At 50.0% G+C, this 12520-nt stretch overlaps 1 protein-coding gene across 9 annotated transcripts in view; it reads left to right on the top strand.

Moving 5' to 3' along the window:
- NCOA1 (nuclear receptor coactivator 1) overlaps positions 1-12520 on the top strand; it is a 179630-nt gene that overhangs the window by 137882 nt on the left and 29228 nt on the right. For all 9 annotated transcript variants that reach the window (XM_037390790.1, XM_037390792.1, XM_037390793.1 and 6 more), the window contains 3 exons: positions 5865-5959; positions 9512-9689; positions 11463-11642. In XM_037390790.1, coding sequence (XP_037246687.1) covers positions 5865-5959; positions 9512-9689; positions 11463-11642 — 453 coding nt within the window. The remainder of the gene's footprint in view (positions 1-5864; positions 5960-9511; positions 9690-11462; positions 11643-12520) is intronic.

Genomic DNA, 12520 nt, shown 5'->3' with positions numbered 1-12520 from the left:
GGAGCCGTTGTGCCTGGTGCTCCATCAGGTTTTCCAGGTATCACATCAGCGTCTCCATCTTGCCATGCTCTGTCATCCTTGGTACCCAGCAGCATACCCAACACGCTCTGGGAAAGGCTGCAGGTCCTTCTCGGTTGCACTTTTTGCCTTGGAGCTGTTGAATTGTTAATAGAAAAGTTAAAACCCAAAGACTTTTTGGGCTTCTATCGTAAGAAATTAAAAACTAGCATTGCCCATAGAAATCTTGGGTTGAAAATGAGCCCTTGGAGAGCACAGGGCATCATTTGGGTCCTAGCCATCATGCCCACAACCATGGAGGCTTCTCCATGCGGGTTTCCTTGGGGAGCAGCAGTGAGCTTCTCGCATCTCAAGGCAAAATGCAATATATTATTACAAAGTAGTATTTCTTAGGAATATTACAAAATAATATTACAAAGTATATTACAACTTGCACTGGGCAAATAGAAACAATTGTTCTGATTTTCTATGTTTATGGGGCTTCTCAACAAAATCCTGTTTCAAATTTTTTATGTCCTGGTTTAAAAGACCCACATGCAGTATATTATTTTTCAGATATTCCTTTCCCCTTTCTGGGGCGGAAAAAATAAAAAAAGCATTTCAGCTCCAAAATTATAAATGAAGAGCAGAATCAGACAGCTTGGATTATTTTAATTTAAAAGTGCAGATTTAAGGGATGGAGGGACAGGAGTGTTTCCCGAGAGCTATGGATGGAGCGCCATGCAGTGGAACCTGCGGGGCTAGGGCTGACTTCCCAAGACACTGCAGGTGGACATCAGTGCTAGACATCTTCCCCCCTCCACCTCCACCCCCTTTATCCCCATTTTCCTTCCTCTCCTGCCATCTGCTCTGTAGCAGCTCTGGGAGGTGTCCCCTAAGCCCCCTTTCCCTGGGGTTGCTGTGCCCTATGCCAGCAAAAATGGTGGTAGAGAAAGAGCAGAAGTCCTGCCAAAGGGATGGAGGCAGCTGGAGAAATAAAAATTAATAATATAAAGAGGGAAAAGAGGCAAAGAAAGGGGAAAACGTCAGGACCCTACCCTGAGTGGGCAGCGGGGTGGTGGCATCTGCTTGCCAAAGCTATGTCCTGCACCTTTGCTCCATGAGATGTGGTTTTGAGGCAGAGGTCTTAGCCAGTTTTTTAGGAGAAGGTATATATTGCACTGCCTCTTTTGGGGGAGCAGAAATAACACCCCAAATGAGCTGTTGGCCTTTCCTCCGTGTGCTCTTGGCTTTGGGATTTTATTAACAAAACATAAAAGGGACTTTCTGAATCGACATCTTCTAAAATCAGGGGGGAAGACACTCCAAACAGGTCAGCTGCCCATCTGCACGCTTCAGCTTGCTGACACCCCCCCCGCCTGGGCTGCACCCCACCGTTTCAGCAGCTTGCCACCCTGCCATCAGCCCTTGCCTTGCCAGGGGTGTTGCTTTTTGCTTTGCTCACCTCCCACCCCTTTCTTTTCCCCTCCAGCATTGCTCCGTGCCTGCCTTCCACCGTGCCGAGCCCAGGAGGAGCTGCCTGGTGGAGCAGCCTGGCCGGCAGCCCTGGGCGCAGCTGGGTACCACGGGGCTGGGGGACCGGGAGAGTAGCTCTCGGTGATGCAAAATCTGTCCCCATTGCCTTGTGCTGCTGGCCATCGCTTCCAGCATCAGGGCATCCAAGGTATTGTTCCTTTTCCAGTCCTGGCGTGCTTTAGCAGTGTCTTCCATCCCTCACCAGCCTTGTGCCTTCCCCATCCCTTCTTCTAATCCTGCAGAGAATCAGCAGCTTCTAGGCAGGAGGCTCATGTGGCTGCAAAATAGCAGGGCTGAGCTGGAAATGTCACCTCTGCCCGTGCCAAGGTTGGCTGCGCAGGGCTGGCATGGGACAGGATTGCTTTCAAAGCGACCGCGGTGTTCCCAGGCATCGCAGTGGGCATCAGGTCCTGCGCCCACTGTGGTATCGATGGTGTTGGGTAACCTGGTTATAACACATTTATCTCACGCTTCACGTCCACTGACCTGATATTTTTGGAGCCCCTGTGGCTCCTGTAGACTCCAGAGGCACCCAGGCATCTCCCTGGATGTCAGAAAATCGGGGCATGATTTGATGAATGTCTTTAAAATAGCTTCTCTCGGTGCTGCAAGAAAAAAAACCCGCTGCTTTAATCACGTTTGCAGCAATTAGGTTCCAATCAGGGCCGTCGGTGTGCCGGGCTTTTATTGTGCGATGGGGATTTACGATGCCCAAGGCTGCCAAAGCCCCCGCAGCCAGATCCCGACAGCCTCAAACAGCAGCAGTGCTGGGGCTCATGTTGCTCCCGTTGGTTTATTTTCATGTGGATCTGTCTGTCCAGCTTTATAATGAGGTTATGAGCACAGGGAACCGGGAATTTGCTCTGTGTTTGGTTGTGTTGAGTGCAGGGGATGCCTGGCCTGTGACCGATACTCCCTGAGAGCATCAGCCGAGTTGCCGGCACAGCAGAGCCACCACTGCAATTCACGCCATGGAAAAAATAAAATAAAATATTGAGATTAATGGGTTAAGGTGCAAACCGGCAGTTTGTCAGTAATGTATTCCTCGCATGCTCAGGATGGGAACGCTAAAGAGCTGCATTTAAGCACATTAGCTGAAGTGCTGAGCCAGGGTACACTGACACTTTGAAGGAGTTTTACATCACTGGGATGTGCCACCCCAGGGAAGGTGAGCAGAAGCTTGAAGGGATCCATCTGCTCCCAGATCCCAGTGCTGCAAAGGTGGGAAAGAGAAGGACTCGCCCATGAGGGAGATGGTGGCGGCGCATCGTTCTGCTGGTTAATCCTGCTGAATAAATCGACTTGGAGCTGGCAGATGAAACTATTTCACTAAAGCAGGAGGAGGATCCCACAGCCCAATTAAAAGATTAGAGCTGAAAGCCAGCGCATTGCCTCTTAAGTGCATCAATTTATTAAGAGCAGGGGAAAAAAAGCTGTTTCTCATGCTGTGGTACCCCCCCGCTCCTGCGGGTTTGGGTGCATGGGAAGCTTTTCCATCCCTGGAATGAATTTGGATGGCTTCCTTGGGAGGGTGCTGCTCCTTCGTGATTTAACCGTGCAGCGGTACTGGGTGGGAGGCAGGCATTGCTGCTCAGGGGTGGTTCGGGTGGGGGTGAACTCCAGGTTCTGCTTGGAATGGGAAACCGAGGCCCCTGGGGATGAGGTGACCTGCCCAGGGAGGTCCATAGCGGGATGCAGAGCTCAGGTATTTTAGGGTTGAAGTCAGACCGTTGCTTGAGCATCCAAAACCTGCGTGTGCATGTTCAACGTGGAACGCATGTTGCCTGTTGTTTTCGGGGCTGTGCCGGCAGAGGTGAAGGCGTGACCTTTTTCAGTTATTTATTTCCTAAAGAGAAAAGAGCTGCTGGGGTGAGAGGGAGAGCAGAGGCAGAGACTACCTGATAAATCGGTGGGCAAAGCTGGCAGCCACCTCTGCAAGAGCAAGTGTTGTGCAAATGCTTTTCCACACTTGCTTCTCCTGAGAGCTGCTTTAGGAGTGACCCACAGGATGTGAAAGACGAAGTCAGGAAAGAGATCAGGGAAGAGAAACACCCGAAGTGAGCTTGAAGACTGCTAAAGTCCTGGGAGGACGCAGGGGTGAAGAGTTTCAAGTGACACATTTGTACGTTTGGCAAATGTGATTTGATGCTGAATAATAAAGCTCGCGGCCGACGTACTGCAAAACAGCAAGTGCGGTTTAGCTTCCACTGAGAGACAAGCCAGGTGAGCGGCTCCCGTGGCGCTGGGATGATCAGAAACGAAGACCAGTGTCAAGAGAGATGAGCAGTAAACCCCCAGCGGCCCTAGAAACCTCTTGGCCTGCAGCTTTGGCATGCACACCACTGCGCTCGATGGATATTTATCCAGAGAAAACATCCCTTGCCCTCTGGGAATGGACTGACGGGCTGGGCAGAGCTCTTTCATCAGCCTGGTGTGTTGATGACATTTGATTGATAAACGTGTATTTCTTGATGCCCATGAGGGTTTCCAGGGCCAGCACAAGGCACTGTGGGTTGAGGAGCCTTTTCCCTTGCCTGGCTGTGCAATAAAGTTCACACCTCGCTGCCGTCCCTCTTAAAACCAGTTCTAGCAATTTTCTCCCTGCAGCTCCCAGCACCCCACAGGTGTTTAGTCCTTGGGATTTTTCTGAACATCCCTTTAATTTACCAGCAAACCCTGGGCTGTTACTCCTGCCATGTGGGGAAGCACAGCCTGCGAGGATGGGGCTGCATCCCCCTGGACCGTGCTTGTCCGTGAGTCACTGGCTGCACCCTGGCCCCAGCATCTTGCTTTACACTAACAATTAGTTATACAGAAGGAGCACAGCTTAATTTCCAGCTGCTAGGCTGAATTTGTGGTTCTGGTAACTAGGAAAACCTTTAAAATGGTGTAAACTTAATAAAGGACCAAGCTTCAAGTAATTTTTCAGCTAGTCACAAAGAGTCTTTTTCCTTTTTAATCAAAACCACCCGTGTGAGCCTGGACCAAGGATGCTTCAGGTCTCCTGTGCTGTTTGACATCCTGCACAGGCAATAATCTCCTTTGCCAGTGCCGAAGGGGCACCAGTGTGCCGTCAGTAATGCCCTGCCCCTCGGGCTGTTCCTGGGAGCTTGTGTTTTCACATTTCAGAGCAAAACATCATTGAGACAAAAAGCATCTGCAGTCAGAGGTGTCCCTGCTTTTCCCTTGCTAAGTGATGCCTGATCAATGAAGCAGGTTTCCCCTTCATCAAGGTTTAGCTCCCGCTTGCCTCTTTCTGGCCTTATTTCGCCCAAACCATGTGATTAAACAGTAATTAATCTCCTCTTTGCAAATAGATCTGTAGCCCCAGATGTGCCTGGCTGGGGCTTGCACTGCCAGCTTCCCAAGTCACCCCCAGCAATCGGGTTAATCTCCACTGTATCCTGCAGTGTTCGGGATGCTACTCTCCCCATCCTTCCCAGATCGCATCCAGGGAGTCTGAGGGACTCTCTCAGCTTTCCCAGGGGAAAACAGTCATGGATATGGAGGAGCAAAAGAAAACAGCCCTGAAACACCAGCAGCGTCGTGGCTCACTTGCTGGTGATCGCTGGCTTTATCACATCCCACTTGCCACCCGCCTTTTGCTGCTGGATTTATCTGAATTCTTCGGAGTAGCTGCGCGACGTGGCTAGCACCTTTTGGGGGAGTGCAAGATAAATAACAGGGCCTTCTCTCTGGGTTTTTTGGGTGGTTTTTTTCACAAAGGGATTATTCAGCAATACAGTGTGAGTGAGAGCTTCTGGCAGGGCTGGGGCTGGATTCCTCCAGCAGCATCACCTGCTCCACGTTGGATGCTCTTCTCCCATCTCTGGCCCTGCTGGCTCCCAGCTGACCGGCATCTGGGATGCTCCCTGCACATCAGTGGTAGGAGCTGCTTTTTTTTTCTCCAGCAGGTTTCCTTTGGCACAGTCCGTTCTCCATGAGTTCTTCCCAGCAGTTATTTCTTAAAAATGTTGGAAAAGTTCCAGATTGAATACTGTAGCTTGCACTAAACTGGATATACCATTTCCTTTTCAAAATGCTGATTTTGGATGCCTCTTTCTACAGGCTTCTGCTTAAGATGGGGGTTTTCTTCCTGCTAGCAGTAGGTTATCATCTAATTAGTGCCTTTATTTTATAATAATAAATAATTAGAAATCACATTATATCTTTATGAATATTCTTTCATTAAATGAAAATGCTGGAGTCTTATGGTGCGCATCCTGCCTTGCCTGTATGACAAGCAGTTAATATTTTGTTTATTATTGGTAATAATTTAGTAGTAAAACGATGGTTCTTTTGGCTGTAACGTCCCTTCTCTTTTGCTGCAGAGAAAGCAGCTGATGATGAAGTGCAGAAGTCTGACATCTCATCCAGCAGCCAAGGAGTGATTGAGAAGGAGTCTCTGGGACCTCTTCTTCTGGAGGTAGGTGCTAAAATGTTGCTGATGCTGCCAGGCTCCCACTACTGCCCAAAGCAAAGCAGCGCACCAAGAAAGTGAAATACAGAGGAGGAAGGCAACGGGGACGTAATTGGGATGCTCTAGGCCCAACTGCATCCCTGGCCTAAGTTGTGGGTAAACTGATCTTAGTCCTTCACTTCAGCAAATGGTTTGGAAAGTGAGTCTTAGCCAAGCTTGATGGAGCTTGGATTGGTCAAGTTGAAGCTGTTCTGGATACCTTCTTCATATTGGCATGAAAATAATGAGTTGCTTCTAACTGGGGATTAAATGAGCCCTCGGCCTCATTTGGAGGTCAGTTAGGTAGCGTGGGGGATGGATTTCAGCAGATCTGAGTCCTCCTGTCCTCTGAAAAACAGGGAGGATGAGGAGAGCGCTTTTCGGTTGGTATCAGTAACTCAGAAATAATCACCTTTCAGGAAAAAGGTCAGGCTTGGACCTGACGGGATCACCTTGTGTGGAGAGGGTTATTATGTGGGGTTATCATATTTTATCACAGATAAATTTGAAATCCAAAATCAGTCAGCTGGTAATTTCATGGTGTGGTCAGGCTTGGGGCTGGGGGAGCTCCTCCCTGGAGGTGGCCAGCACCATCCCACAGCCACCTTCTTGCCTTGAAACTGCCTGATAAAATTACACGTTCAAAGACCAAAAGGAAGCAACATCATCATCTGATTCATTTAATTAACTGTAAGAGCATAATTGCTGACATGACACAGTCCAACGATTTACTCTCTGGTTTCTGTTGGGAGCCCAGTAGCCGGGAGGTGAAATGTGGCATCATTTTTGAGACTGAAAGGCAACCTGAGTTTCAGGATTCCTGGGGAGAGAGACTCTCCCTGGCAATGTTTTTGGCCTCTTCTGCATCTCCAAAAGATGCTTGGAGGCCGCAGGGAGCTCTCCCGTGCTGCCATCCATGCTTTTCAAGACCTGTTTAATCCCTCTCCATACCACAGTGGTCTCCCCTGAGCCCTGGGGTGAGGGTGTCAAAATAAGTAAATGTCTGCAAGAGGTGACTCTGCAGATGGAGGAGTTAATGCAGAAGGGATGGGAAGGGGGTCAGCATCAAAGGAAGGGTCTGACTTGTGGAAAGGATGGAAAGCATGTGGGTGGAGTTAATGGGGAGTTGGTAGCTTGGCTACAGAGGTGCTCAGTCTGACAGATCCAGTCTGACAGATCTTTCTTAAAAATGCAGAAAGGGCTTAGAAATTAGTCTGCGAAAGGCACGTGCATTTTGAGGGGTGCGTTGGGTGCTAGGAACAGGCTTGAGAATATGAAGGGATGCAGGAGAAGGTGGCAGATCCTCAACAAAACCCCAGTATTTGGGTTCTACTGGGAGAAGGCATCCTATGAGAGCAGTGGCAGAACCAACAAAACCATAAGAGAGAGAGCAGCGTCCGTACCTCCACAGTAAATCCATGTATTTCACAGTGCAGTCTTGGGAACATGCCTTTACATCGCTGAAATGCTGAAAGTGGGGCCAGGTGGCTCAACAGAGCATCGTTCAGCCAGGGTCGTGTCCATAACCACACATAGGAATATGTGGCTCCCTGTGGCCACAAGCCGGCACCTGGGGTGATGGGGAGCAGATTGCCTTGGGGTGAAGCCGGGATGACAGCACATCAGTAATAGAAGTAGCCCTGGAAAACCTGGGGTCATCATAAAGAAAAGGAAATTTAATTAAATCAGATCACTTCTGACCTAATATTATCCCAAATGCTTGGGTTGGGTATCGATGCATCCTTTCTGCGGGAAGGAACGCAGAGGGGCATTAATGCTCAGTCAATGCTGCTTTATAAACAGCCTATCCTGTATTACTTGATTTAAAATCCATGTTTAGATTTTGTTTAGCACCTGTACAGGCTGAGGAATGATTTCCTCATTGGCCTTCTCCCACAGCAGCATGTGAAGCCTGCACACTCAAGATGCTGACCCTGACCCATGCCCATGCTACAGGACAACCGTGTCTGCACTTTGAGGACACCAAGCCCTTACCGCCCTTAGTTTGTTTTCCGTGCAGATTGACCCCAAGGTGCAGTTAGTGGCTTCGCTGGTATCCAAGCAGTCTGCAGCCTCTCATGCCTAAAAACATTCCCCAGATGACTTCCAGCTTCTTCTAGGTGCCCTGGGCTCAGGCAGGATTTTCAAACCCAGAACAGTGGAGATAAAAAAGGCTATTAAAAAGCATCTTCATTTTTAGGAAGGTTTTCTGCCTCTTGACCTGTTGTTTGGGCTTGACTTCCATAAGCAATTGCGCTGATAAAGTATTTCAATATTGAAACCATGGACAGATGCCCAGCATTGCTGCTGGAGGAATGGGGGCTACAGAGGAGGGGTGCAAGCTGGGTCCCCACCGGCTGCTGCCTCGGAGCTCCCCTGCCCCTTCCCTGCTCCCCCGGCCCCCCAAAACCAGCATCACCTGCGGAGAAGGGTCCAGGTGGGGTTTACCATCCAGCCTGGGTCTTTTTTTTGGGTGCCCAAAGTGCAAAGGCTGGTTGTCTTGGCAACAGCTGGGAACAAGGAAAATTGCAGTCTATCTGCCAGAACCATTTTGACAAAAGATTTCTTTCTTCCTTATTTTTTTTTCTTTTTTAAATGCTTCCTGTTTCTTGCACTTAATGTTGCTTTGCAGTAAAACCTGATTTTTAGAAACGGCATTAAATAAAGCCTGGATGCTCTCCATCAGAGGAACTCTCTGCTGGCATGAACAAGTGGGAGGATGGAGAGGAGAGAGCAGTGCCGCGGGTACCAATTTTTGGGCATCCTGAGTTTCTCTTGTCCCTACACCACCTCCCACTCTGGGATATGGCCAGATCTAGTTGCAGGATTACGGTCCACCAGAACTTGCTGTGGATGAGTAGAATAACTAGGAATTAGAGTCCAGGAAAACCAGATCCTTCCTGGATGAAGCATTTTAGGTGATGCATGCTTGGAAGACATAAATCAAGGAGCAGCCTTCTCAAGGGCTCCTCACACAAGCCCTGGGCTCTGCAGCTCTCAGCTTATTTCACAGCACCAGAAAGCATTACCTCTCCAGTACCACGGCAGTGAATTAAAAACCTTGATGGTGTCCTCGTTAAAATAAGCAGATCTCCCCGCCTTGTATGATTGGGTTTGGGCCGTGCTTGTCCTCCTCCATTTGACTGCGGGGCTGAATTTGCCACGTGCGTGCTAAATGAATGAAGAAAACTGTTATTTGCATGCTGCAAAGGCTCTGTCATTCTTGGGCTGTAATTAAGCAAATCAGGCTTGCCAAATTAGAGCCTTTCTGACTGCTTTGGCCCTTGAAAGAGGGTTGTTTCTCCTCCACTGGCACCATCCTTAGTGGCAGGGATGTCCTTAGCAGAGGAGGCTGCAGGTGTTTAAGCAAATGTGCTGCTATTTGATCACTGCTGTAATAAAAAGTGGGGGTGAAGCCAAGCTGTGAGAGGCAGAGGAAGATGGCCCACGGTCAAGGAGCATCCTGACCTGCTCTGGGACCCACTGCCCACACACTGCCCAGGTTTATTCCCCTTGTAGGCGTTGGATGGCTTCTTCTTCGTTGTGAACCGCGAAGGGAGGATCGTCTTCGTCTCTGAGAACGTGACCAGCTACCTGGGTTATAACCAGGAGGAGCTCATGAACACCAGTGTCTACAGCATCCTGCACGTGGGGGATCACGCCGAGTTCGTCAAGAACTTGTTGCCAAAGTCTCTAGGTAAGAGAACCCTCGAGGTGGGTTTTTTTTATCAGCAGGTGCTTGGAAAGCGCTGTTGAAAACACTGTTGCGTCTTCAGTGAAGCTGGCCTTATATTATTTTTTATGTATATTACTTACATATGTTACTATTTTTTATATTGTTTACTGTGAAATTTGGAGATATACCAAAGCCAGATAAAAATCCGTAAACCTTTGCCTAGTGAAATACATCCTACAAGTGAGATACCCATATTAGATTTTTTAATAAATAGCTGGTGAATGACAATATTCAAGTCATCTCCCCTTTGGCTTTCTCTGCCGAGAAGACTTTTGCCTTCAGCTTTGGTTCGTGGGTGTGAAGAACTGACTCGTCTGCCCAAAACAAGGAGCACATATAGGAGCGTTAGGGGAACGAAGAGGAAGATTTTGAGGTGTTGATTTGGGGGGACTGAGCCTGTTGGCTTATCCCAGTTCATTTCAGGTGTCCTCCCAGCTGGAGGGGGGTTGTCCCCAGCTGGTTTCAGAGCCTGTCAGTATTCTGCCCAGTATGTAGCGTGGGGATATGCTGCACCTGGGGGTGTGAGAAAGGGTCACGGTGCAAACAGTGAGCTCGCGATGGTCTCCTACACCAGGAGAACGAACAGTTGTGAGGGTGGGAGGAAGCATCGCATGGTGAAGGCACTTGCAGGGTGTTGGAAGCGAGCAAAGCAGAAGGTTTTATTTGTTGACTGGAGGCGAGCATTCTCCGGGTGGCTGACGTGGGTGAGACATCACTGATCCCTCATCCACTCACACCTTTGAAGAAAAAGGAAGATGAGCCTTTTCCAAGTAGTTTGACTTAAAAATAGGGAGGGTTTTTTGAAATTCACACTTGTCTTCCTTCTGGGTAAATACAAGGATGTCTTAAACCACCTAAATCTATGGGCACTCATCAGGTTGAGCCTGTAGATGTTCAGGCATTGTCTTTTCCCTGTGGCTGCCCAGTGTACGGCTGGGTATTTTGTCTTTCCTTGGATGTTACAAGCCCCTCAGCTTTTCCTGTAGGTCAGGTTGCATGAAAGCTTCATAACCTGCTGGTGGCAAAACTGTTTGGATTGCATACGGATGTCCACAAAGATGTAGATAGAGGCTTAGAAAAATCAGCCAACTGGTGCCCAGAGGTTTTTGGGAAAAAGCTGGGTTACGTAAAAAAATGAAAGGGGAAGGCTTTTGCTGCTGCAGTACCAGAAGATCTCACTGCTGACTTACCCCAGAAATGAGGAGGAAACAAAGAACAAACTAATTTCTATGGAGATGCTCAGCTGGACTTGCTGGAAAAGTCTTGGGATCGTTGCTTCAGAGTGATATCAAGTCCAACAGCAAGAAGCAGGAGTCTTCCCAGGCTCTGGAAGTGACTCAGAGCCCCCCTGCCTCAGTTCTTCTCCTGCTTATAAGATGGAGATGGTAGCACCTACCAGCGATGTAAGGAGCAGTTCATAAACGTCACTGCGATGACTGTCATGACGATGCACTGGTTTCCTTTGTAGGTGCTCTTAGGGCCCAGCTGGGAGCGTGGAGCTGGGCACGGGGTCTTCAGCAGGTCCGAAGGAGCCCCAGGGGCTGGCGGGGGCCGCTCTGCCCCTGGCTCTGCTCTTGGCTCGCCCCTGACCTGGGCAGCGAGCTGCTTTCTTCCTCCATGCTGTTGCTTTTCCTTCTGTTCCCTTATCCGAGGGGTCCTCCGGAAGGTGGGGGCGACGTGTGTGTGGCGCAGCTCCTGACATCCCCTCTTCCTTCTCCTTTTTCCATCCCCCAGTAAACGGAGTTCCTTGGCCTCAAGAAGCAACCAGGCGCAACAGCCATACCTTCAGCTGCAGGATGCTGATCCGGCCGCCTGACGAACCAGGTGCTGAGAACCAGGAGGCTCGTCAGCGCTACGAGGTGATGCAGTGCTTCACTGTCTCCCAGCCCAAGTCCTTCAAGGAGGAAGGAGAAGGTAGGGGAGAGCATCCTCTGCTTCCAACCCTGTGTTTGGGGTGGGGAGGGCAGGGCAGGGCAGGCAAGAGGAGTGTGGTAGGGATGGCAGTGCAGGCAGGAGGACCAGGGTGGGGACAGCAGTGCCGGCAGGAGGAGGACAAGGATGGGGACGGCAGCGCCGGCAGGAGGAGGACAAGGATGGGGGACAGCAGTGCCAGCAGGAGGGGACCAGCATCATCCTGCAGGGCTGCCTGGTGGGGCTGGTTACTCCTGGCCTGGCACAGATGATCCCTGGCCCAGGGGAGACACTGGGGGCGATGCCTGGAGTTCACTGCTGGCTTCTCACCCTCTCCGAGCCGATGCCCTCCAGCCATCCTGGCTTCTCTGGCCCTCCAGAGCTGCCTCTGGGGCTGCTTACAGTCAGTATTCCTTAGGGAAGGAGCACTGTTTTATTACCCACCAAAGCTCACTGGCTGCAGGACCCTTCCAGCGAGTGACACGGGTGTGTGACGCCCCACCTTGCGCCTTCACCGCTGACGACCGCAGCGCTGCCTGCGTGTCCGTGGGCTGAATCAGCTGCCTGCAGGCGGATCGCGGGGACTCAGGGCAGGCGGGGTTCCCTTGGCACCGCAGGGGCTGTTGCTTTCCTGCAAGCGCCCTAACTCTCCTTTCAGTGTCCCAGCTATTATTTTCCAGTGCATTAGCTGGATTAATCCGTTGCGGTTTACACAGGAGATCATGACTGGAAGGAATAAATTACGGTATTTTATGACCAGATACTTTGCCTGAAGCCGACAGTTGCTGGCTTTTAGTGCTGAATTTTATTGTATGATACTGCCAGATCCAAGGAGCCTTTACAATTAATTTCTCCAAGCGCTGGAAACCTCTTTTCCAGCA

Source organism: Falco rusticolus, chromosome 6 (genome assembly GCF_015220075.1).
Source record: "Falco rusticolus isolate bFalRus1 chromosome 6, bFalRus1.pri, whole genome shotgun sequence".
Lineage (NCBI taxonomy): Eukaryota > Metazoa > Chordata > Aves > Falconiformes > Falconidae > Falco > Falco rusticolus.
The sequence above is the reverse complement of the archived record's forward strand: the minus strand, read 5'-3'. Positions and strand labels throughout refer to the sequence as shown.